We start from the raw sequence: 26,463 nt of genomic DNA on the forward strand, positions 1-26,463 counted from the left end.
AACCACTCGATCGAGTAAATGCAACAGGACGCAGGGAGTTTTTCTATCTTAAACTCTTTTGTTCTTATTTCTATTTCATTTCCCCTAATTTTTCGTCTAACACCTTCCTAATTGCGATTAAAAGCGCCCCCAAATCCCCATTTTCTTGCTCTAAATACCAAATCCGCCTCCTACATACTGTTTCTTGCTAATTAATCTTTCAAAGCCCCATATTTTCCCCTTAATTTGTGCTCATTTTCACGGTTTTAAAGAGGGTCTAGGGTTTGCGGTTTTTCGATCGAAAAATCGCCTCTTTTGCTTGTTTATTTGAAGATTATTTGCAATTTGTAGGATTTCTATCATCAAGTAAGTGATTTCTACTTCCTCATTGCATTTTAATTTCGTTTTTTCGAATTTTTATGAGGTAAAATTGGAATTAGGGTTTCGAAATTGTTGATTAGTCGAATTTTTCGACTTACATTACCTTTGTTTGCCCTTACTTGTCTTACTTGATGATCTACCCCCTTTCCTCGCTGTTGTTGCATGATTAATTCGAATTTTACGCAAAATTTCGCGATTAGGGCCGTTTCAGTCGAATTTTTCGACTGTCAGACGGGTTTATATGCTTTCATGATTTAATTAACCTCAGTTGTTGTTAATTACTGCTGTCAATACCTGCTATCCCGTCCCCTATCGCTTTCTACATGCTGTAATTCGGAATTTTTGAGGAATTTGGGAATTTTAAGGGCTGAAGTCGATTTTACGACTGTTTGGGGATACACATGCTGCTTTCTGCTGGTTTTTCGTGCTGTTTTAGCCACTGTTTAGCTATTGTTATCTTATCATGTCCCCTGCCCCTTGTTACAGGATGGAGTCTAGTTCATTGCCTTCTACCAGTACCACCTCTAGTCCATCTCTGTCTGAGACAGTGGCCCCTGCTGTTGCCACCACCTCCACGTTAGTCAGTACTGCAGCCCCAGTGTTTCTAGTTTCAGCTGCAGGTACAGTTTTCGCTCCAGCTAGCTCTGCTGCTAGCTCAGTTCAGGCTGCCACTTCCGTTACGGCCACCACCACTGCTAGTCTTTCTTCTTCAGTGGTGGCCACAGCAGCCACTACTCCCACAGCAGCCACTACTCCTACACCAGCCGCTACTTTTACACCTGTGGTGGACTCGCCAGCAGCCGCAGCTGCCTTTAGAGCAGCCCTGGTTCCTCACACCGTCACTGCACGAGCTTCTGCTTTGAGTTCCAGAGGCCGGGGTCGTAGACAGTCTCGTTCTACGCCAGCTCCAGCCACCTCTACTTCTGCTGCTTCTACTTCAGCTGCTACTCCTTCTACTTCTGGCACAGTCACAGTCCGAGGGGACACCTCCCTCGACTCTCACCCAGATTATCCGCAGGTACATTTTGTTAATGCTTTACATCGTAAGAAGTTTTATCACCTGCTAGGCTGTGTGCATGTACCTTCCCGATTTCTAGAGAAATCGGCACTTGAGAGACTCGGCATTTACGAGTCGGTTTGTGACTTACTACGGGGCACGGGGATGGCCGGACTCATCACTATGAGCGGCCGTACCTTTTTAGAGCTGAGCCTTGAGTTTCTCAGCTCCTGTACCTTCTCCTCAGAGGCACACGATGCTGACCCCGATAGTTCTTCAGTGTCCTTCCGGTTGTTTAACCGGACTTTTCCGATGACCTTAGCGGAGTTTGGTAGGTTACTTGGCCTTTCCTCTACGGGCGAGACTGCTGCCCCTAGGAAGGTCCATCGTCAGCTGTGGCGGACCTTAGCTCAGACCACCTTTGCGGAGCGAAAGCTCCATCAGGTCCACCTTCCCCCTGTCCGTTATTTCCTTAGACTGATGGGGAGCACTATTTTCGGCCGAAAGGAGCCGAACAACATGACAAACACCGAGCTCTCCATCCTGGGCGGTTACCTGAACGTCGACTGCGAGGGTCCTTTTACCCTCAACATTACCTACCTGACCGCCCAGTACCTTCAGAGCCAGGGGCTGAAGGAGACGGGAACTATTGCTTGCGGTGGCATAGTGTCACGGTCCGCTACTTTTGCCGGACCGTGGCGCGCACCCTTGCCCGTCTCAAGGCAAGATGCAAGCGACAAGGATCTTCGTACTAGTGAGGGATCGCCCACTAGCACGATACTCGGGTCTCGGGTCGGTGTGTGTCGGGAATCCTAGTCACGATTATCAAGTCCGGCACACGAAAGCAATAAAAGTAAGCAATACGATTATTGAAAGCAAGCAACAAGCAACAACAAGCTTTTGGATGAGAAGCGGTTTTTCATTGACTAGCACCTCTCATAGAGGCAAATTTGATAGTTTGGTCCTGGTAGAAGGAAACATTGAATTTACAAGTTTAGTGTAGAATAGCGATATACCTATTTATGGAAACCTATTCTAAAACTACTAAGAAAATACTTACTACAAATGTACAAGGGAAATGAAATTACATAAGCATAAATAAATCTAAGGGTTCGAAGTGTGCGGATCGTCACACTCTCCCCCACCTAATCTGTTGCCGCCCTCGGCAACACAAAAATCTCGAACGGCGCTTCAGTGAGACATTTTTGGTGAGCTGTGGCCGTCCATGCTGCATTGTGGTTTGGCTTTCTCTTGAGTCCGGCTTGTAGATACTTCTCGGTCCACACCATGATCGGATTCATCGTCCCTTCAAGAATAGAGTGCATTTCCCTGACGGCGAGACTCCCGAACATCATGTCCTCCAAGTTTATCACTCGCCTCTGATCATTCTGGAAAGTCCAAGTCCTCCTTGCTCGAGCGGAAATTTTAGGAGATCGTCCAAGGTGCTCGCTCCATCGCACCTTCACCTTGTCCATCACCACTTCAGTACCTGCATTCAAGGGTAAGTGAGTTCTCCAGGACGCCGAATCAGCATTTCGGCGCGGCCCCCTGATGGTACGAGGCCTTCTCTCTTGGGTCGACTGACCCGCAAACCAGGACGTCGATTCAGCATATCGACGCGGCCCCCTGATGGTACGAGGCCTATTTCTTTCGGCATTTCGGCCCTCATTGTCTACTCCTCGGTGAGGGGGTAGACTCTTCTTTCGTCCCCCAGGCCACTTAGCATCGTAGTTAGCCTGGGTCTTGTTCGCCCTCGGCTCCACCGAACCTTTAGGCATTCTCCAAGGTCGCATCCCTTGTTTCGGCGTCGGTATCACCCTCATAGCCGAAATTCGATGCTGCCCCTTGTCTTCGTCGCCGTCTACCGTATTCACTGCAATAGACCCCATTAGTAGCATCGATCCGTCACTTGGTTTCAATACTACCAATGCTTTCTGAAAGAACTGCATCCCGAGTACTAACTTGAAGTCATCCAGCGGAACGGTGGTGATGTCGAGCTCCCCTGCCCACTCACCCACTTGGACCGCGACCTTCTTAGCCACTCCTTGGACGCGTCTCATTTTCCCATTGACCGGCTTCAGGCAGCTGTTAGCATCCCGCAGAACTAGCCCCAACCGATCCGCTTCCTCTTTCGTAACAAAGTTATGGGAGGCGCCCGAGTCGATCAAGGCTCGTGCTTGCTTCCCATTCACCATCAAGTCCACGTACATGAGCCCGTTGGATTTCTTGGCGGAGGAATCTTCGTATTTCCCCATCGCGCTGATCCGTTGGAGTGAGCCCATCCGTGGTTGGTCTTCACCATCACTCGAGTCTTCATTACACTCTTGGTGATAGTCGGCCAACGCCCCATCAAGACATTCTTGAGCCCCCTTCGGCATCTTCTTGAACATGGCATTGAACTCCGCTTTGTTCGGACAATCGGCCATCTTGTGAGGACCCTTGCACACAAAACACGCGAACGGTCTCTTCGTTGTGGAAGCAGTAGAGTTTCCCGCCTTCGAAGACGAGCTTGAGGGCGAGTTTGTAGTGCTCGCCGATTGGGCTTGACTTCCTTGTGAGCGGAACCGACTGTTCCCAACTGAAATGGCGCTGTTTTGTGGCCTTTGTCCATTGTACCCACTTTGTGACACACCAGTATTCCCCGTTGGTGCCACAACTCTTGGTGCCTCTCGCTCCCCGTGAAAGTCGAGCAGGCGCTCCGCGGCCGATATGGCCGAAGACGAGTTTTGGGATTACGCCTCATGACCTCCTGTTGTGCCCACCTCTTCAACCCGTCAATGAATTCGAATGTCCTATCCGTCTCGGACATTTCGGTAATCTCGAGCATGCATGCAGAGAATTCCCTCACATATTCCCGGATTGATTTGGTGTGCTTGATTTCCTTCAACTTCTTCCGAGCAACAAACTCCGTGTTCTCGGGGTAGAAGTGATCCTTCAAGATCCTCTTGAAGTCGGCCCACGATGTCACCGTAATCGTGCCCGCATCGATTTCCTTGTACCTAGCCCTCCACCATATCTTGGCATCGTCTACTAGATACATACTTGCCGTGACAACTTCCGCGTCTTCGTCGAGCCCACTTACTCGGAAGTATTGCTCCATATCGAAGATAAAGTTATCGACCGCTTTCGAATCCCTCGCCCCATCGTAGGCACGAAGTGGAGGTGCCTTCACCTTATGGCTCCCCACAGATTTCCCGTCATTGGCCACCGCTTTCACGAGCGTGGCGCAAGTGTTCTCTAACATCTCGACCTTTCGATGCAGATGATTGATCTCTTCGTCCCGATCATCGGGGATCGCGGCACCGATCATCGGGGATCGCGGCACCGATCGCTTGGATGCGGGTGTTCATCCCGTCCACCTTTGTCTCGAGTTCACAAACCGTCTTTTGCAACTCCTCGAGGCTCGCAGCCATCCGCATAACGATGCTCTCGAGTTTGGGAAGCTTGACGTCGATTGTATCCTCTAAGGCATCCACTCGGTCCTCGATTGTTTCGCCCATTTTCTCGATCTCGATAAACAAATGCGGCTTGCAGACGCCCGTCCGAAGACCGGGCTCTGATACCAAATGTCACGGTCCGCTACTTTTGCCGGACCGTGGCGCGCACCCTTGCCCGTTTCAAGGCAAGATGCAAGCGACAAGGATCTTCGTACTAGTGAGGGATCGCCCACTAGCACGATACTCGGGTCTCGGGTCGGTGTGTGTCGGGAATCCTAGTCACGGTTATCAAGTCCGGCACACGAAAGCAATAAAAGTAAGCAATACGATTATTGAAAGCAAGCAACAAGCAACAACAAGCTTTTGGATGAGAAGCGGTTTTTCATTGACTAGCACCTCTCATAGAGGCAAATTTGATAGTTTGGTCCTGGTAGCAGGAAACATTGAATTTACAAGTTTAGTGTAGAATAGCGATATACCTATTTATGGAAACCTATTCTAAAACTACTAAGAAAATACTTACTACAAATGTACAAGGGAAATGAAATTACATAAGCATAAATAAATCTAAGGGTTCGAAGTGTGCGGATCGTCACACATAGCCACCATTCTTGCCCGTCGCCTTTTCCCCGTTTGGCCTCGTGACTTGCAGTACCTCGCGGGAGAGAGGCTACTGAGTCTGGATGCCATGCTTGCTCAGCATTGGCTGACCCAGACTACCAGACATGGAATATTGACGGCTCCTTGTCTGTTGACTTACCTTGTGACACTCTCCCCCGTCTAGAGCCTCTTCCTACTGTTGATAGGGAAGCCCGACTGCCACCACTTCCTCACCTTCTCCTTCCACTCCGACCTACTCCCGCTGCACCCGCCGCCAAGAAGCGGCGCCTTGAGACTGGAGAGGGGTCCACACCTTCATGGAGTACCCAGCCTTCCACGGCTACTCCCATCCCGACCCCTACTCCCATTCCTACTCCTACTCCCACTCCCACTAACCAGACACAGTCTGAGCCGGTCCTACCGGCTACTTTCGTACCACCTCCACCCTTTGTGGCGCCCGCGGTCATGGACCAAGGGGGCGCCGTTTACGGTTTGTTGCTTGAGATCGCAGAGCGTCAGGCTCGTATGGAGAGGGACCTAGCACTTACCTTGCATCCTCTGTACGAGTACCACTTGAGGCGACACCGTCCGATCCCAGAGGGTTGGCCACACCCTTCCTTCTTCCGGTTCCCAGCTGAGGGGTATCCGGAGTCTGCTGACGAGGAGGAGGACGAGGACCCAGAGGTGGCAGTGGAGAGAGCTCGCGCTGAGGAGCAGAGGAGGAGAGAGATCCGGAGTTCAGGGTGGAGGAGATCCGTGACAGTGACGACGACGACGAGTAGCTACTGGTCTACTCACTTCCCCAGTTTTCTGGCTGGTTTGGGGAAGTTCGTATTTTGTATGTATCTCTTACTTTTTCATTTTGTCTCTTCTTTTATTTATTGTTTTTATTTTCTTATTGGTTGTATATTCCCGTTCCCCCGTATATATCTGCTGGTGTATGCTGGAGGACAACGAGGGTGTTGTCCGTTTTGGTTTGGGGAGGTTGTATATTCCCGTTCCCCCGTATATATTTGTCTGCATTTGCATTTGTTTTTGCATTCACGTTTATTTTTCAGCTTGCATTGTTGTTTATTTCATTAAAAATCAAAAATCCAAAAAAAATTAGAAAAATTCAAAAATTTCACGTTTATTTTTGCATATAGGTTGAGTCGGAACGGTAGATTTCCGTGATGATAATGCACTATAACGTGTCATTTTACTTGAGCCTTGCACTTTATTGATAGTTATTAGCTTTGTCATACGCATAGTCTACGAGTTTCTGTTCAAATATAGCTGACTGTTTAGACTTGACCTATAAATTGGCAAACTACTTCAAAACTTCTGAGATTTAGAGCCTTATAACTGGTGACATTCATGACCAGTTCATTAGGAATTGAGAGTAGTACTCCTTGCATAACATGTTCGTCTCTTTTGCACTTTTATGACATTAAATTTCTTGTCAAATGCACATATTCGGGTTTGTGGTTGGTGTCACATGCAGGGAGGTGCTTGCAAATTTCCATTTTCTTATATTTTTCACCCATTTAGCTCCACATTAGCCAAAACTTGCCTTTTTGACCCATTAGCTACATCTCAAACTAAGCCTGCCTAGTTAAGCTAGTTAGTATGTCTTTTGTGGTATGAGTTTTCTGTCTGCAGTTTGGCTCGTATCTCTTTTGTATGGAGTTGTTGGAAAATAAAGGAAGGGAGTATGGAAAAAAGAATTGAAAAAAAAAAAGAAAAAAAAAAGAAAAACGTGAAAGAAAAAGAAAAAAAATGAAAATGAAAAAATTGAATTTTCTGTCTGCAGTTTGGCTCGTATCTCTTTTGTATGGAGTTGTTGGAAAATAAAGGAAGGGAGTATGGAAAAAAGAATTGAAAAAAAAAAAAGAAAAAAAAAAAGAAAAACGTGAAAGAAAAAGAAAAAAATGAAAATGAAAAAATTGGAAAAAAGAAGCTGGAAACGTGAGAAAAAAAAAGAAAGAAAGTTTGAAAAAAAAAAAAAAGAAAGTTTGAAAAAAAAAGAGTTGTTTTATTTCAGTTAGTTCATTCAGACGGTATTAAAAAAGGGAAGTTTGTGACCGTCTGACTCCTCCATTCTTATTCTATATTTTTGAGGAGATTGTGTTTGAGTTTAGTGAGCTTTGTGCCAAATGAAGGGCACTTGTACTTAGTTTTTCAGTCAGTTGAGATTCGGATGTTTCACTATGGTCCTGTTAGGAACTAGCTTGATGCTTTTACCTCCACATTTCCATAACATGTTTTGCCTTTTCTCACCTGAACCTCACTATTCCCAAATTATTTGTAAGCCCTCGGCTGTGACGGACATTATTGGTTGGAGTGTGTGCATTAGTACTTGAATTGTCTTTCATTTTTGTTGCATGCATGCTATGTAGGTCATGATTAGGTGAGTGACTGTCTTTTCTTCTCTCTTTTACATATAACATTCACCCTTTGCTTCATGAGAGAAGAGTGACCACGAGAGAGTCCGATTTTGTTGGTCTTGCAAGGTCGATAGGTTGGCTATATTTCTAAACAGCTTATAACTCGTTTGCATATTGACTGCTTAGCTATAACTGTTAGTTTTTTTTGCATTAAATTGGTTCAAGTAGACAAGTTAAGCTAGCTCTGAGTTTTCATTTCCGTTCCATTAGTTGCATTTTAGTTTACTCGAGGACGAGTAAAGGTTCGGTTTGGGGAGATTTGATACGTGCCTAATATATAGTCTTTTTAGCCTATTTCAGCACGTATTTCTATGCATTTTTATACTGTTTTTATGGTATTTTGCCCCGAATTGGCTACTTTGGTTCGTTTTGTCCATTTTGTAGAAATGAACGCGAAAGTAGTGGAATCGTACTCTTTTTCGTCCTTTTTGCATGCATTTAGAGGAGACGGGATTTTCCAGAGTGAGATACTGCGTTGGGAAGCGTCATGGCACGGATTACGAGGCATTCAGGCGCGGACTTGAGCTGATTTGAAGTCAAAGAACTCGATCGAGCAGTTTTACCACTCGATCGAGTGGTTTTTACGTCCCAGGATGGTCGATCGAGTAGTTTTCTACTCGATCCTTAAGCTGCTGAAAGAGGAGTTACTCGATCGAGTAACTATCTACTCGATCGAGTAGATTATGCTGAAGGTTTGCTCGATCGAGTGGTTTTATTCCGTTCGATCGAGTAGTTTCGCTGTTTTGGGCTTTAATTAGCCCGTGTTATGTTTTATTTCGTCAAACTTATTTACTTTTCCTATTTAAACCTACGTTAACTAGGTTATTAGGCATCTTTTTATCTATCTTTCATTTTATCTAAGTTTCCTACTGTTAAAACTTTGTTACGTTGCTTTTCCCTTCACTGTACCCTTGCTCTCGGATTTATTTCACTCGGATTTTGTGTTCTTTACGCCGGAATTCGCTTGATTGTAATTCCTTTCTCTTCTCTTTATAATAATTAATCATTGTTTGCTTTAATTCTTCGTTTCGTTACATTTATTCTTCTGCCCTAATTTACTTTTATGCATTTTATTTGTTATTTCATAATGTTTACTGCTGGAAATTTATCTGCTGTTAGTTTAATTAGCGACATGAGTAGCTAAACCCCTTTCATGTTGGGATTAGGGGATCTGCGGTAGGAATGTGACGATGTAGTAAATGAATTAGATGAATTGATTGTGAGATCCTGTCACCATAGCAATTTAATTGTATTTATCGACTTAGTTGAGTGCACGCTTCTGAGTTATTCCTTTAATCTGGCTAAAATTAATCCTAGATCGAAAGATTGGACTAAACAGGCCTGCTATGAACAGTAGACTACCCTGACGAGAATGAAAGTTAAGTTAGTGGTATTTTAGGATAGAAAGTGGACCGAAAGGACCTTTCCACATCCGTCTTACATTAATTCGTCTGAGTCATTTACAGCTGAGTCACTGGACTACCGTAGTGAACCGAAATCCTGACATGTCCCTCTCTATCTGATAGTTTTAAACCTATTTCTTACCTTTACTGCTCTTGTCTCTATTTCTCTTCCTTTATACTTCGTAGTTTAGAAAACAATTCAAACAACCCCCCCCCCCCCCCATTTGTGACCAAATAGACGGACTTCTACAGATATCTTGCCTCCCTGAGGAGATCGACCTGACTTCCCTAGCTATATAGTTAGTTTAGTTAGTTTATTTTTGACAGGTACACGACAGACGTGTCATTATTAACCAAATATCATCACCGAAACACGGATTTAACCGTCATGGTATGAGGAACCAAGGGTGAAAAATGTTTTATGGTTAAAACAAATGAAATAAAATAAAAAGGTTCGAAAATATTTGAAATGGTAAAAATCGATTACAAATATAAAAATGAATTAAAGGGAAATGACGAGAACAAACACGGTTGAGTTCTGACCTGGACACCCCATTGAGGCGCGGGCAAGCCGGCGAACGATGGGGCTTCTGTCTCATGCCAAAAATCAGTTTTGGCTCGTTTATTCCATGTTTTGGTTCATGTTATGCATGTTTTAGCATGTTGTAGTCATGAAACAAATAAAAACATGATAAAAGAAGGATTTTTACACCCTCATACTTACATGCTTGGTTATGGCGAGTGACCGACGTAAGTGTAACAACTCGTTTGGTCGGAAAAAACTCGGTTTAAAACCGTTTTGGTAAGTAAAAAGAGTGTTTTAAGATTAGTGATGGTGTAGTGGTCGAAGTGGTTGGTCAAGTGATTTAATGCACGATGACGGTACCAAACAATGTGTAGGGCTTGTATTTACGATCGGTAGGTCGTAAATACGCGTCGGATTGTGACTTAAGAAGTCGAGTCGAGAATTTTAAGGGAGAAAAGAGGGGACGGACACTCGCGTAACTTCTCAAATGGGGGCATTTGAGGGGTATTTATAGGAAAATGAGTGGTTGTGTGAGTTTTGAGCGACGTGGCCACCTGGGCTGCTCAAAGAGGCGCGAGCCACGTCGCGGGTCTTCGGGTTGTCTTGTCGCTTTCACAGAAGAGCAATCATGATTTGTTCTATCCTAGGATTTGTAGTCATATGTTTGGTACTTGACCATTCATAAATCCGGGAAATCTTAGCATAGAAGGCTTTGAATGTTTTTTTTTTTGTGGTTGACTCGGTTTGACTCGTTGTTGGAGTCGGGATTTGAATTTTTGAGTCGGTTTTTGGTCCGGTGTCGGTTTTGACTCTAGTTAGTGTCATTGCGACCCCGTCGTCGTGCATTAAACACTCCAGGTATTTTTGAAATGTTTTGAAATATTTTATTTTCGAAATCATTTTAAGTTTTCCGAGGTAAAGTTGTACACAAACTGTCGATCAAACGCCGCGATTCCAAAGCATGTTATAGTCCGATAATCATCGGGTGTTTGTTGGAGTCTCAGCAGATACTGGGTATCTACACATGAACTCCCCCAATTTTTGACATTAGAAATAGTGTCTATTTTGGTTTGGGGAAGTTTATGCATATGCATTGGGAGCTAATCTAAATTATGATCTCCAACATAACAAAAACCCATGCATCATATAGCATAGCTTACTTTGCATTCACTCTTGTTTATATGTCATATAGTTTGCATTTAGCTTAGAAATCATGCATTTTCATATAAATTGCATAATTTCCTATCGTATTGGTCATTGAGGACAATGCTCATACTAGTGTGGGGATGGGAAATTCTAACTTGACTTTTTAAAACAAAATCCATAAAAATTTGAAAAATTCAAAAATCCAAATACATGTTCATTTCATTTATAGTGTAGTCTTGTATATATTGTTTTGTATATATTGTGTTTGTCCATCCTTTTTCACATTGATCGACTACGCCACATCCGAGACATGAGGATATTGAAGACCGCATGGTATGATCTTTCCAATCTCCTGTTTCCTCTTTATGTTAATGACTATGTGGCTTCATTTTGATTGATGCGGTATAAACAATGTGAATTTAGGACTTGCATTTAGATTATTTACCATACTAGTTGGTAGAAGCATATGCATTAGGTTGTATAAATGATAGTTGCATCATGCCATATAGTTGCATTTAGGAAAAAATTTGTGAAATCGTCTATTTGGGAAGCTTGACAAGTGTATATAAGGCCATTGTAGATACTTTTTCTTCTTAAGACTTTGCTTGTTAGAATACTTGTAAAACACCCAAGGATGTGTCATGCTAGTATCCTTTGACCCATGGATTAAGGCCTAGTCAAGAGTACCTTGTGGTGTGATAACTCCTTGGCTACCGTTTATTCCAAGGTGACCCTTGAAACCATGCAACCATCCATCATCCATGTTCTACCACATTTTTGTCATCAAAGGGAATGGGCACAAAAATTGTTCAAAATTGAGTTCAAGAAATGAAAAGAAAAGTCAAAAAGTTTGCAATTACATCAAAAGAAAAGAGGAGTAACAAAAATGAAAACTCCTATGCTTCAAAAATAAGCACCCTCACTACAAATGGGGTGACTTTGAAAATGTTCAAAAAGAAATGCAAGAAAAAGTTGAAAAATTGTCAAGTGTTGAAAATGCCAAACATCAAAGAAATGGCAAAAAGAAAATGTTCTCAAAGTGTTAAAGCCACAAGAAATTGGGGGGAAAAACAACAAAAAGCAAACTCCCAAATGAAACTCAAATACTATCGATCCCTTTTCCATCGTATCCACTTTTGTGCATGGTAGAGAGGGGACGACCCTTCTTCTTGTCTAGGCAAGAAGGGGAATTCCGTGATCCTTCAGTGTTTCTAACACCATAGGGAGTCTACTCTTGACGAAAGCATTTAACGATTGAGGACAAAGGTACCCTAGCTTGACACAACTTGGAGGTGATTTATTGGTATCCTTCTAGGCTTAGTAGTTTAAAGAAACCGTATCTATGATGGAATGTGTACCCTTATATTGCTTCCCCTTTAGATAATTTCCGCCACTTAGATGAGGAAAGTGGCTATTTTTTTGTAGATGCATCCATTACTTGATCTTGTGTGCTTTAATGCTTGGATGTGTCGCCATTTTGGCAAGCCCCGCCTTGCCTTGCAAGAAGGCATCCCACCTCATGGTTGTCTTGTTGTGAGTTGAAGGGGTGGAGTGAGACCGCTAATTGTCTCACATTGGCTATATTAGTAGGATAGTTTGAATAAGGGTCCTAGTTTTTGTCACCTCTTTCCTCGGGACGAGCAAAGGTTCGGTTTGGGGATATTTGATGTGACTCATATATGAGCATATTTAGTCCCCGAATTAGCCTCGTTCCTATGCTTTTTAGTGCATAATTGGGTCATTTACTATCTTTAGTCTTTCGTTTTGCATATTCTTTGAGGTTTTGATCCCTTGGTAGGAAAGGAGTGCAAACCTTGCATTTTCATGGCAAAATGGAGCTAAATTGATCGAATTCAATGACCAAGCATCAAAGGGAAGACAATGCTAAAAGGCCTACGTAGATAATAAAGTAGATTGGGCAATGGTGAAAGGATCCTTGCATCTACAACAAGATCCTTGAGGATTGTTGAAGAAAGAAAAGAAGAGAAGTGACTGCCCAGCAATCCGAGCATCGCAGTGCCCAGGACGAGCGTCGCCCTACTACAGTCTGAGCGTCCCGTGCCCAAGACGCTCGTCGTGAGGCCTTGTGATCTGAGCGTCCCGACCCCCAATCCGCTCGGATTCCTTTCCAGTGCAAACCGTCCCTCAGCCAAGCCGCTCGGGACGAGCGTATTTCTTGAAGACTATGAAAACGGATATGCGCATCTCCTTCGAGAGGAGCACTTCCTCAACTTTTCTTAAGGGTCTTAATCGTCATTTAAGCCCTTAGTAACCCTAATTTATGTACCTAATCCTTAGTATAAATACCCCATTGTACTAATTGGATTATCATATTCTTCTTATGCATTATTAATCTCATCTTAATCTTGTAATCAACTCTTAATTTAGCATTAATACAAATCTCACTTCTTAATCTTTACTTAATTTCTCTATTGTTCATCATTTATTTTGGGTAATTGAAGATTATTTAGGTTTATTTGGAGGATTGACAACCTTCCATCAATCATCAAGTACTTCTATTATTCTTTGCTTTATTATTTGGAATCATCTTTAGGTATAATTCTCTCTTAATCCTTTTTAATTATTGTTAATCATCTTCATTTGTTCATCATGTTTTGTATTGCTAATATGATTGACAACCTTGTTAGCATGTTAAACTTGATAATGAGTGAGTAGTTTCCTTAACTAGGGTTAATGGGGAATTAAGGGAAACCAACATGGGGATTGATTCATGCTTAATCTAATATGCTTTCATAATTAATTTGCTTGCTTGTTGTGATTTCAACTTATGCACATGTTATGTTTGATGAAATGCGAGCCTATGAATCCTTGCATTTTTTACACATCACTTATCTTTTCAATGAGACTTGTAAGACATAAACCAACTCGAGTCTCATTAGACCATGCATATAGTTGGATAGGGAGGATTAAGTCGACTTGTAGGTGTTGTACAATCTAATCGATTCGGCTCCGGGACCCAAACCTTCCTAGGGATTGTAAGATATACACTAACGCGATCCCATCACAACAATAATTGCTTGCATCTAGTAGAAACTATGTTTGTATGATCAAATCCCATGAATCCCCTATGAACCCATGACACCCTAGTGCTTTTAATCATTTGTTTACATCTCATTTTAATCATCTTGCTTGTTTTACTTACATTGTTATTTAGCTTAGTTGATCTCCTACCTCAACCCAAATTGTGACACCCTTAGACACGACCATTTGCAATCGAAAATCCTACATCAATACCCGTCCCTTGGGATCCGACCTTTACTTACCTCTTTACTAATAATAGAGTAGTTTGTGAAGTTATAAATATTGTTTTGGTCTAGGTAACTCTTAACGACAAGTAACCGAAAACGATAAGTCCGACCAACATATCAAAAACACGTTATAGTCCGATCATCATCGGGTGGTTTTTGGAAGGTGCAGATACTGGGTATCTACAAGACTATGTCGGTTAACACGTATTTTAGGAAACAATTGGGGTCGAAATGGATGTTAGATTCATTACATGTGAAAACCAAGTAAATAAATCATACAAAACGAAATAAATGAATTACAATAATTAAAGTTACAATAATTACAAAGATTACTTGATCTACGTGAAAAGCATGCTCAAAACGGGATTTTAAAGAAGAAAATAGAATTAAAAGTGAAATTAGAATATGTCAGATTAGCAGCGATAATACGATTAATAGTCTATTAATTACGTAATTAGGAACTACGTCAAAGCGAGAAAAGAATTCAGGGATATAAGCCAACCCAGAACAGGCGCAGCATCTGCTGCGTCCTCTGGAAGAGGCGCAGCACTTCCTGCGTCTGTTCTCTAGTTGGGCTCTGTCTGTGAAGTCAGAACCGCGGATTGTTATCTTTCATTGGTAAATTTAAGGTCGGTTATTGATATTAGAACTCAAGTAGAAGTGATTTAGCATATTACATGCATACGGATATCGTCATAAGACAAACAAAAGATGAGAACTTACAGCGGTTTACATGATTATGACAAACTCGTGTCGGATTTATAAAAAGAACGAACTTAAACTCGAACACAAAATAAATTGAATAAATTTAAATCAAATAAACTATGTACAAAAGATGAATTCCAGAGAATCGATACGAACGAATCGAACCTCTAAAATCCGGGTTTGAACAAAATGACGAAAACCCGCAAATATTGGATTATAAGGGATTTAATTCGATTATGTGTTATAATTTAAAAGAGTTAATTAAGAACATGATTACGTATTGAAAAGAACAAAAGAAAGAAAAGAAAGAAAAAATAAGAAAGTTGCAGAAGATCGAGGAAGAAGATGAAGAGCAGGAGCAGTGGTAGCCTCAGGAAGAGGCGCAGCATGAACTGCGACTCTTCGAAGAGGCGCAGCTGCTGCTGCGTTTCTTCTCGACGTCAGATCTCCGCTGTTTTGTAAATATGGTTTTAAAAGACGGTTTTTAAAGACGGTTTTGAGCGTGCTTATGATATAAACCTTACATTAATGATACAAAATAAAAGTACAATAAATAAAATAGGTTTTTACATCCTCGGACTTACATGTTTAATGAAACGAGATTGACTAAGTTATCGTTTAGTGATTGCTCGACTCGATTATGCGAATATGAAAGTGCCCTTGCTAAAGGATTTAAAAGATTGATTAAGTGGAGTTGGTCAAATTGATCAGTCTATGCAATGTGATTGGGACTCAGAATGATTTGAGCTTACGTGGTCGATTGATCAAACACGTAGGCGTCAAAAGCAAAAGCGTGGTCTCGAATGCAAAGAGAGAAGAGAAAGGCGGACACTCGCGTACCAATTATGGAGGCCGAAGGTCTCTATTTACACTAAACACATGAAGGAGTTTAGGTATGGCACTGATACGGAAACAAATCACATAAATATTCTGTAAAACTTGAAAAGAGGGATGGGGAAGAGGCGCAGCAGCCACTGCGACTCTTGGAAGAGGCGCAGCAGCCACTGCGACTCTTGGAAGAGGCGCAGCACCTGCTGCGTCATTTCCCCGGAGGTTTCCTCCTCAGCAAGAAAGATTTCCGCGTTTTTATGGAATTTTGGTAGTCATACACTTCCTTATTCCATGAAACACAATATACGGAAGATAATTCCTTAAAGACATTAGATTAAATTAGGAATAAATATCCAGAGAATTCTAGAACTTTCTGGAACATTCTGACTCGGCATTTTAAACGGTTTATTAGAAAATGAAGCGGTTTTTGACCCGGACTCCAAATGAACTCTAATTACTATCAAAACGACCGTATCGGTGCGTAGATGACGACCATGAGGTTGACTCGAGTGTTTGAGCTATCACTTGTCGATGAACTTATGAACTGTCATAAAATCGTTCCGCGTATCAAGCATGCGGCCCAATCATCACTGGGTGGTTGGCGGGAGGTGTAGAAGTGAGGTATCTACAGGGGGTGCCTCTAGTTCACATTCTTGAGATAAGATTGGGTGCTCACTTCCACGTTGAGGACAAAGTGAAGAACAAAGTGTGGGGTGGGCACGAGTTGAAAAATTGTAATATATTTCATTTCACATCATGCATTGTATTTCATTTCAAAAAAACAAAAAGAAATAAAAAATAAAAGAAGAAAAAAAAAGAAAAAAATGGAAAAAGAAAATAAAAAAGAGAAAAGAAAAAAAGAAAAAAAACCGGCTAGGATGAAAACCCGAAAGGGCATCCTAGGAAAAAATGGAAAAGTGGCCGAGGTCGGAGTGAAAACCGAAAGGGCACTCCGGGCAAAATGAAAAAATAAGTGCGAGCCACGTGAGATAGAGTGAGGAAAATGCTAAACCGAAAACCCGCAAGGGCGGGCGGTTTAGGCAAAATGAGAGATTTAGGCAAAATGAAAAATGATTGAAACTCTCAAGTCTTGTCACATAATTTTACTATTTCCTACATGTGTTGGTGACATAAGTGGAAATGGTAAGGAAGGCCGGAAAGGTAGGCTAGTGGTGTGCGAAGACTAGGAGGGGGTGTGGAAGCTTACTTTGACACTAATGCTTGGCATACTTCTTGTTTAGAGTGGGATTTTTTAGGCTTGGATTATGCATTGTTTTTGGTGATGAGTTGTGTGACCACTTCTTGTTTTGAATTGTTAAGATGAGGAGGAATTGAGTTTGCCTACTTGTTGAGCTAGGAGATGCTTAGATGAATATGGTAACCTTGTTTTGAACCAAGTGGAGTGATAAGGGGGAGTAACAAGGAGAATGGTGATGAGTTGTGAGTGAATTGTGAAGATTGTATTGGTTGATTTAGGAACATTATTAGAAGAGGGAAGGTATAAGGAGGGCGCGTGAGAGAGGAGCGACTCTTTATGGAGGATTTGAGTCACTTATCTTATTGAGGAATATGTTGGGACGTACTAGTGGCCATGAAGTGAAATGATGAGGGACATAGAAGAAGGTAGGGGTGCGAGAGAAGAGGGCATGTCCATGTGAGCTTCCCCATCCTTTTCTTGTGAGTCTTTACGTTGATGATTGGGTTGTTGATAGTTTGCTCGGGACGAGCAAAGGCTCAAGTGTGGGGTGGTTGATAAGCTCATATATTTACCATCTATTTACCGCGTTTTATGCATAATAAGCGACACTAGGAAGCGGTTTTACTTGACTTATATCTTTGTTAACCAATTCCGAGTGTAGAGTTGTTATGGAGGTTTTGATCATGTTTTAGAGGAAGTTCTGGGTGGTTCTAAGTCACAAGTGAAGCATGGAAGCAAGCTACAAGAGAACAAGGAAAGAACCATCCAAGAGATTAAGAAGAAGCAAAGGAAAAAGTTGAAGCAGAAATCCAGCACACTGGGCGCACCGTGCGCCCCTCCTTATGCCATTAGGTGCACCGTGCGCCCTACCTGGGTATTACGCGTTTTTGATTACGGGCTCCATCCAACTTAAGCCCATCTTTTGCTCTTTAACCTAGGACTATATATAGGTGAATACCATTAGGGATTCACATCTTATGCTTTATTTTGTTAATCAAGTTGTAATTGAAGAATTATCATCTAATTTGGGTTTGAGATCTATTATGGAGAACTAATCTCCTTGCTTAATCCAATCTCAATGGAGTAATCTTTGGTTGTAAGACACTCTAATCGTTTCCTAATTATTATTATTGTTAATCTCTTGTGTTTATTGTGTTAATTGTGGAAACCTTGTTTTATACAAGCAATTAAGTGTGATTTCCTTGTTGTTTAATTAAATCAATTGCCTCAATTACATGTTGTTAGGTTGTTATGTGTGATTTCCTTGCAATTTATTATGCAACACCTTGTTATTATCTTAATGAATGTGATTTGTTCTTAAGTTAATTACAAGTCAGAGACCTTCTCATTAGGCATTAATTGTGATTTCATTGTGTCTAATTAGCCTTGTTGAATCTCTCATGCATATATCTTCTTGTTGATTAGCCTAATGTATGTGATTTCTACTTGGGTGAATTAATGAGTTAGGTTAATTGATTAAGTGTGTATTCCTTGTCTTTAACCATTATTAAGGAGATTTAGGAGAGAAATCTCCACAATAAGGTAATAGTAATTAATTAGGGAATTATTTGTGTCAAGGATCAACCATTAGAGGACCACTAATGGGATTGGGTTAAGTTCTTCTTAAAATTGATCAATTTCCATCTTATAAATTGATTTCGTGCTTGCTTGTTGTTCACTCTTGTCTTGATTCCATTTTGCTTGTCTTTTGAATCCAACCAAAACCCCCCCTTATTTACATAATTGTTTGTTAATAATTGCAATTGTTCTATTTACATAATTGAAACCGAATACAAAACTCCCCTTCCTTTGGGTATGATCCCCCTTCTTACTACTTTACTTGTCTTAGAATTAGTTTAAATTAGTATTAAGTGTGCCTTATAAATTGTTAATTTGACCGCTTTTAATTGCGACGTTTTAGGCGTGTCATCCCACAAATACTATCCTACCACCAGTTGTATATTAGTATTATACAACTGGTTCAAGCCAACTCAATATTAAAAAAAAAAAAAAAAATTCTAAACCTACCAAAATCAAACGTTAAACATCTCACACTTCTCTTAAAGAAACATAAGCAATTGCTCTCCTATTCATTCTAATTGGAAAATCTTTAGCAATTGATAATACCATCAAGAAGAGAAAATGTTTCTAACAATATTTTGACGTAAATTTCGACATCATTTGTATATTGACATGTATTTTATGGGCATATTCTGAAATTTCGAGTTTTGTATGATTCATTCTGAGCTTTTGAGTAAACTTCTTGGGCTCTGTAGTTTTTTTTAGCCTTGTATTTATTAGAGTTTACAAGTAAAGGTTTCGAGCTTTTTAAGATATATTCCGAACTTGCGAGTAACTTTTCCGAGTTATGTAAGAAACTTTACGAGCTCTGTAAAAAATATTATGAGCTTACAAACAAAGTTTTCGAGTTTCATATGTATCAAAGCACAATGTTGTGAGTTATTAATAAATTTAAGTTCAAACAAACTTGACTTCAGGGATCAGATATAAATTATTATTTATGAAATCTATTTTAGGAAAAAATCCTAACTTACATAATAGTTCAAAAAAACGTAAAGATTCCGAGCTTTTATGATATATTCCGTGCTAGTGAGCAAATTTTCCGAGCTTTGTAAGAAATCTTCCGCAGAAAGTTCTAGAACCGCGTAAATTTGATATATCTTCCGCCTTAGAAGCTTTGTCCACCACATTTGTAATTATAGATTAAATCTTTGATTTTTTTTTTAGAGATTGAGAATTAAAGTAGTTGAAAAAATGATATTGAGGGAGAAGATGATTGAGTAATTAGAGAAGCAGCTAGAAAAATATGGAGAGAAGTTAGAAAGAGGAAGGGAGTTACGTTAAATTTGTTTTATAGGTTACAACAATTATAAGAAGAAAAAGACTAAATTACCCTTGATTGTATAATAGCATTATACAACAGGTGGTATAGTCTATTAACTGATGACGTTCCTCTCTCTGGAAATTTTCATTTGTCAAATGTAAATGACTTGCTTGGTTGCTTGCGCCAAAAGAAGCCTCACAACTCTCACATCGACCTTCACTCCAGAACCTTCTCTTCCAGCCCCTTCTTAAACCTTCTACAACCTTCCATTTCCCTCCTATATATACACTCTCCGCCTTATCCATCCTCGTCACTCACCAATCACCACTACAAAATATCTCAAACCTCAACTTATCTCTCACAAAAAGCTTCCTAAATCAGCTTCAATGGCATCCTCAATCGCTCTCCGACGACTTGCCGGAAAAGATATTCTCACCGGCAACATTTTTCGGCCACTTCGCTCAATTTCTATTGTTCCCTCGGTTTCTCGCTCCTTCAACACTAACGCTCAGATAACTAGAGTTGAGGATGATGAACACGACGACGACCGTTCTCATCGTTCTGTTTCTCGCCCTGGTCCCGATTTTCCAGGATTTCTCTCAGGTAGTTGTCTTTCGCTTCTTGTCCTATTTCTCGTCTCAATTATTGTCTCGATCAACTTATCGATTATCGGTATAATGTCTAAAATCGGTGATATAATCCCGAAGTCTGATTCATAATGGTCTTAATTCAATTTACGAGGAATGGCGATCGATGTAACGCAATTTGTGACGCACTGTTATACTAAATTCTTCGGTTATTGGTATATTGTTGAGAATCGGTGATGTAATTCGAATAATTTCCGTATTTGAATTTTCTCCGTAATAATGATCGATTAAAGATGCGTTGTGATGCTCTGTCTTCGATATTTTCTTTGAAAATTGGTGATGTAATTGAGAATCTTCATTATGAAGAACAGGAGTTTGAGATTGAGGCTAATTTTGTTAATGTATTTGGACGACAGATGTGTTTGATCCATTTGCTCCGACCAGAAGCGTAAGCCAGCTAATGAACATAATGGACCAGCTCGTAGACAATCCAATCCTCGCTGCGACACGTGGAGGAGGAATGCGGCGAGGGTGGGACGTTAAAGAGGACGAGGAGGCGCTGCTGCTGAAGGTTGACATGCCAGGGTTAGGCAAGGAGGACGTGAAGGTGTCAGTGGAAGAGAACACTCTGATTATCAGAGGAGAAGGCGAGAAAGAGACAGAGGAAGAGGAGAGTCGTAGGAGGTACTCGTCTCGAATTGACCTGACACCGAATATGTATAAGGTTGATGGGATTAAGGCTGAGATGAAGAATGGTGTGCTTAAGGTGGTTGTTCCTAAGGTTAAAGAAGATGAAAGGAAGGATGTTTTCCAAGTTCAGATTGACTAATTTAGAAATGTTCCCAAGTTGAGTTAGAGGGTTAATACTTGTTTTTATAGCAGAGTTTTTGTGTGGTCTAGTTTGGAAGTCGGTTTGAGTCAATAAATTGTATCTTTTGGAACGTATTTTTTTTGGCTCAATTCTAATGTGTGTTTAATCTATTGGCTTTGCTCCACATTTCCGCTATTCTTCTTATCTTTCTATACAAATACTGGCAGCACATAGTACGGAGTTTCAGCTTAATTGTACACAATTTGAGACGTCTCTCTCCCCGCAAATTGACCTTTTGTTAGCAATGTACAACATTCAATACTCCATTGCATCGATCATTAGCAAAGCTACATGCAGGGGTGCTTTTTAGTGGGGATTTATGGGATGTAGTTGAACCCCCGCTATAATTTATGAACAAGTATTTTGAAAGGCGTAGAAGCAAAAACTTGAGTGGTGTGGTGGTTGGAGTACATATTACATGTATTTGTGCTTGCGAGTTCGAATCCTATAGTGGTCTCCTCCATATTAAATATGGTGAGTTAAATTCAATTAATGTCTAGGGATTCTATTTTTCAAGGGAAAATATCCACAATTTACCAGTTGTTTGGTACGGGTATTCAAGAAAGGGAATCATTCATATTGATTCTACTCCTTGTTAATGTTTGTTTGTTCCTTTAATTTCACCTCCCTTACCCTCACCTCATAAAATGCATGGCTAGCCATAGAAAAACCACCACCGCCCTTCGAAACCCCTCCCCTATCTGGTGTTTCGGAAGGTGGTAGTGGTTTTTTTTAAGAGTAAATGAGGTGTTTAGGAGTCGGGATTGTGCTATTTGTTGAGGGCTTAAGGCGTGGTAAGGAAGGGCGTCGTGAGAAAGGTGGCCGGCGCTGCTACTTATGGTGGTGCCGGTGTAGGTAATGGTAGCAGGTGATGGGTAATGGTGGTAGAGGTGGTGGATGTTGGGTTTGAGGTTAATAATTCTCTTTCCCTTTAATTTTCAACCAAACATCCAAGTATAATATGGGTAATTATATTCATTTCCCCTTCTTTCTTTTTCTTGATTATATTCCTTTTTCCTTTGCCCGAACCAAACGCCCAGTTTTCTTATACTTTTAAAAATAAAAATTAAAGACTGAGATGGCTCTATTTTTATAAAAAAGAAAAAAAAGTCACCCTGGTGCATGATAGCGTCCCCGCTAGGCGAGGGTCCGGGGAAAGGTTCTATCACAAGGGTGTAACTGGGGCAAGCCTTCTTTTGCAATTTTGGCAAGAGGCCGCTCCAAGGATTTGAACGCGTGACCTCGCGGTCACAAAGCAGCACCTTAACCGATCACAAAGCAACACCTTAACCTTTGACCTCACGATCACCTGCCATTCTGGTCACCTCATCACCATACCTGCCACGTGGAGCACCTCGTCGTTGTCGTCGTACTTGCCACCTAGGACCAACACAAGCGGAAAATGATTCAAATCGTCGTAAGATCGTTTTATTGGTAGGATCGCTCATAATCGGGTAAGATCGTGTATGATCATGTAGGGTCGATGATAGCATCCCTCGGGATCTTAAAAGACTAGTTTGTGTTATAAAGGTGGTTGTTCTTTTTTACTTACAATTCTCAATTAAAGGTATATGTAATTTATTGGTATGATTATAAAGACTCACGTAATTATGTAGACTTTTTTCAATACTAGTTGGTTGCACTGCGCGCAAAAGCACGCGGTCCCCCAAGATATTTTGATCATTGACGTTTCATGTGCATGTTAGCGTATATTTATTTGTTTATGCTGTTTATACATGTTGAGTGTCTATCACAATACTCTTGTTGTTATATTGTTTTAGCAAACCAAATTTCAACCATTCGTAACCAATTCGTATTTAATTTTTCCAAGAGCATTATTATTCGAATATAATAATGTTTTTTTCTTAGATGGTTAATTAATTATTAAATAACACAATTACATGGAATACATAGGACATGGTATTATATTGTAGCTTGCGAAATAACGTAAGCACATATACCAGATTCTGTCCAACTACACATATATTCTTAAACACGGTTTTCTTCAAAAGTTCTAAACAAGTTCAGTCAAAACATAGGTTTATAAACAAACAGTGCCCAAATAAGCTCGTTTTAAATCAGCCATAAACATTCTGTACAACTACACGTAGAAATTCTTAAACACAATTTTTTTATAAAGCTCTAAACATTTTCACTCAAAACGTATGTTTATAAACCATTTTTAGATAAACCATAAGACGTTTCATCCGCATTCTCCTACTACTACATGTCCTCTTCTTACGCCTTTGTGCTACTCTTCCCCTCATTTCTCTCCCTCTCCCCCTCGTTTTCCTCTTTCCATCTTTCTTGTCTCTTTAACGTTACTGCTTCCTTTCGCTTCTCATCCTCCTTGTCCCATTTCCTATTCTTCCCCCCTTTTATTTCCTTGTCTCTGTAACACCCTCACTTACCAAGGAGCCTTAACAAGACTTTCCCCAATAAGTAAGGGCGTTATCATCTCGGTTACTCGAGGTAATGTATATCAAATAGACCATAATAGAACATTAATTAAATGTTTCTTACAGCTGATACAAATATAACAAAAAGAAAAAAAACTCTAATACAACTGAAGGAAACCACTAAGCATAAGTGACAGCGGCAACTAGCTAGACAGCGTGATGACTCGATCTCCTCCATATCTCGCAAGCAACATGTCGACCAACACCTGCTAAACCAATTGCTCAACATCCCCGAATGGATCACCACAGTTTTGAAAACAAAAACGGCGTCAGTCAACTGCATAACCAAGTTAATAGAAATACGGAAATACAATCGATACACAACACAATCAAACAGATGTAGCCATCCCTCAACTCCACCAACAATCACATACCGACTACACACTTATGAAGGAAAAGTAGATCTATATACTCAACATATTCATATATGTTTTATGTTAATTTGTCATAAAATTAAATGGTGATCTTATGCATGCAAACAATAATTAATATAAAGAAGAAATCTTTATCTTACATTGGAATTTTGGTTTATTTGGGCACAAGAGAGATCTCCTTCTCTCTTGTTCTTGTGCTTTCCTCAATGGAAGAACTAAGATCCAAGTATAGGATCTCTCCCAAAGTATAATACCCAAGGCACACTCTTAATAAAATTAATATTATGTATACTAGAACAATATTAATTTTAGTGAAAAATTGACCCAAAATATTTGGTTTTTATCTCCTAAAACCGGTTAGGAGAAAGAGGAGGAAGAGGAAAATATTTTCTCTCTCTAAAAATATTATTATGATGAATGATGAATGAATATATTTCTCTGAGATATTATCATGTGTATATCTTAAATTATAAGGCAAAACCCTTGGTTTTGCCCTTGTCCAAAACCGGGTAAGAGGAAGGGAGGGGAGCCAATGCATGCTTGAGTTTGTCTTCACAATGACAACTAGTTTGCATGGCTAGTTTAGTAGGTAATCATTGTGCTTACCACTAACAAAATCAACTTAATTTTTGCCTAATCCACCTCCTAATTTCGGCACACATAGATAATATGGACTCCATATTATCTTTGTCAAAATGTCAATTTGTCTTATGTCACATGTCATATGTTAACATAAATTTGTTATGTATTTTTAACATATTAAAAATCAACGTATTAATAAAAATACGTCATATACAAAATCGACTTAGTAATTCATAATTACTTGTACCAAAATATTTTACCAATTATAAATCACAATAATTTGTATTTATAATAATTCATTCAATTTCAATTGTTTCCTTAAACAATAATTTCATCTGAGTAATGAAACAATTCGATTATTCAGACCGTATCTCATTTAATCAAATTTCAATGAGACACGTAAATATTACTTCCAAAATCGTCCGTCAATTTTAAATAATTTAATTGACTCGTAACGTTATACGATCAATTAATTGATCAATTAAGAGTGTTGCCCTTTAGGTATGACCTAGGGGATCAACTGATCACCACCGTCGCACGACAGTAATGTCAAACTCTAGTCAGCCAATCATTACCGATATGTGTGGACCAGTTGACAGTAAAATATTACTTCCCAATTGTATTCTTTATAATGATCGGGTATGACGACCTCTACCCCGTTATCAAAATGGCGTCGTTGCCGGGGAGCATTGTCTTGATATTAATTGTTTTGTTCTAGTTTAGACTAAGTCTTTGTTGCTTTTGCACATCTTGGTGTGCACGTTTGTCTTTTTAACTATCTCCTTCAAGTGTATAAGCTTACTGCATTAGTTAGTTTACATTTGTAATATATCTAGTTGCATTCATATAGGATAGATTTGCATTATACTTCATTTAGCATTTAGATTACTTCATGCACTGCATTTGATAAAAATCAAAATACCAAAAAAATAATTTGAAAAACAACAAAAATGTCCAAAAACATGTCTTTGAAATTCCACTTTCCTCCACACATCTATTTCCTTCCGAATTTATGTAAATAAATAAGTGTGGGGAGGTAAGTCTATCATCCAAAAATCCAAAAAACATGTTATTTATTTTGAAATATGCAAAAATAAAAAAAACAAGTTCTTTCATTTTGAAAAATCAAAAACTACAAAAACATGTTATTTCATTTTAATTTATTTCCTCCCTATACTTTGTTCCATTGAGGACAATGTAAATTTCAAGTGCGGGGAGGAAAATATCTACTCCGTACATATTTGTAAATTTGTGCACAAAATATATACATTTGTAGATATTCCTTGTAAATATTAGAAACATTTCAAAAATGACAAAAAAATTGAAAAATTTTAAAAATTCAAAAAATATTGCATTGTATATACATTTGTTTGGCTAACAAAGTGGCACAGGTACATTGACATTCCGAGGCAAAAAGGAGACTAGAAGACCGCTTGGTGATACCCGTCGTTGTGAGTACCAAAAATAAATTTATAATTCCTATTAAAACTAACCTAGGCTAGTGGTAACAGGGTCGAATCACAAGGAGGCAGATGTAAATTCTAGTTGCTTTATATTTAGTCTAAGGTAACAATTGTGGGGGTTGAGTTGAGATGGTCTGTAGCTAAGAACAAATAAAGATAATAAACTAAAAGGTAGAATTAACAGATAAAGAAGGGGGTACTAGGATGGTCGGTTCATTATAGCTTCGGCGGCAGCAAACTAAGTCGGTCTGAATCAAACACAGGTGAGGCGGGAAATAAAGAGGTCCTCTCGGTCCACTCTTAACAAATAGCATCTTTCGATCTCGCTATAGGTCCCTAATATCACTAATACTAACTTTCGTTCTGAAAAGTGACTAATGGTCT

General features: G+C 40.1%; 1 protein-coding gene across 1 annotated transcript; it reads left to right on the top strand.

Moving 5' to 3' along the window:
* Positions 1–19,894: 19,894 nt before the first annotated feature.
* Positions 19,895–21,283, top strand: LOC141652262 (small heat shock protein, chloroplastic-like). Its single transcript, XM_074459800.1, has 2 exons — positions 19,895–20,346; positions 20,747–21,283. The coding sequence occupies exons 1-2, from the start codon at positions 20,130–20,132 to the stop codon at positions 21,157–21,159; spliced, it is 630 nt and encodes a 209-aa protein (XP_074315901.1). The 5' UTR covers positions 19,895–20,129; the 3' UTR covers positions 21,160–21,283.
* Positions 21,284–26,463: the final 5,180 nt, after the last annotated feature.

The sequence above is a fragment of the Silene latifolia genome, chromosome 4, assembly GCF_048544455.1.
Source record: "Silene latifolia isolate original U9 population chromosome 4, ASM4854445v1, whole genome shotgun sequence".
In the NCBI taxonomy this organism is placed as follows: Eukaryota; Viridiplantae; Streptophyta; class Magnoliopsida; order Caryophyllales; family Caryophyllaceae; genus Silene; species Silene latifolia.

Excerpts from the sequence above, each read along its gene's own strand:
- LOC141652262 (XM_074459800.1), top strand. The coding sequence starts at position 20,130 with ATGGCATCCTCAATCGCTCTCCGACGACTTGCCGGAAAAGATATTCTC. Across the intron at positions 20,347-20,746 it reads TTTTCCAGGATTTCTCTCAG|ATGTGTTTGATCCATTTGCT; the intron begins GTAGTTGTCTTT and ends TTTGGACGACAG.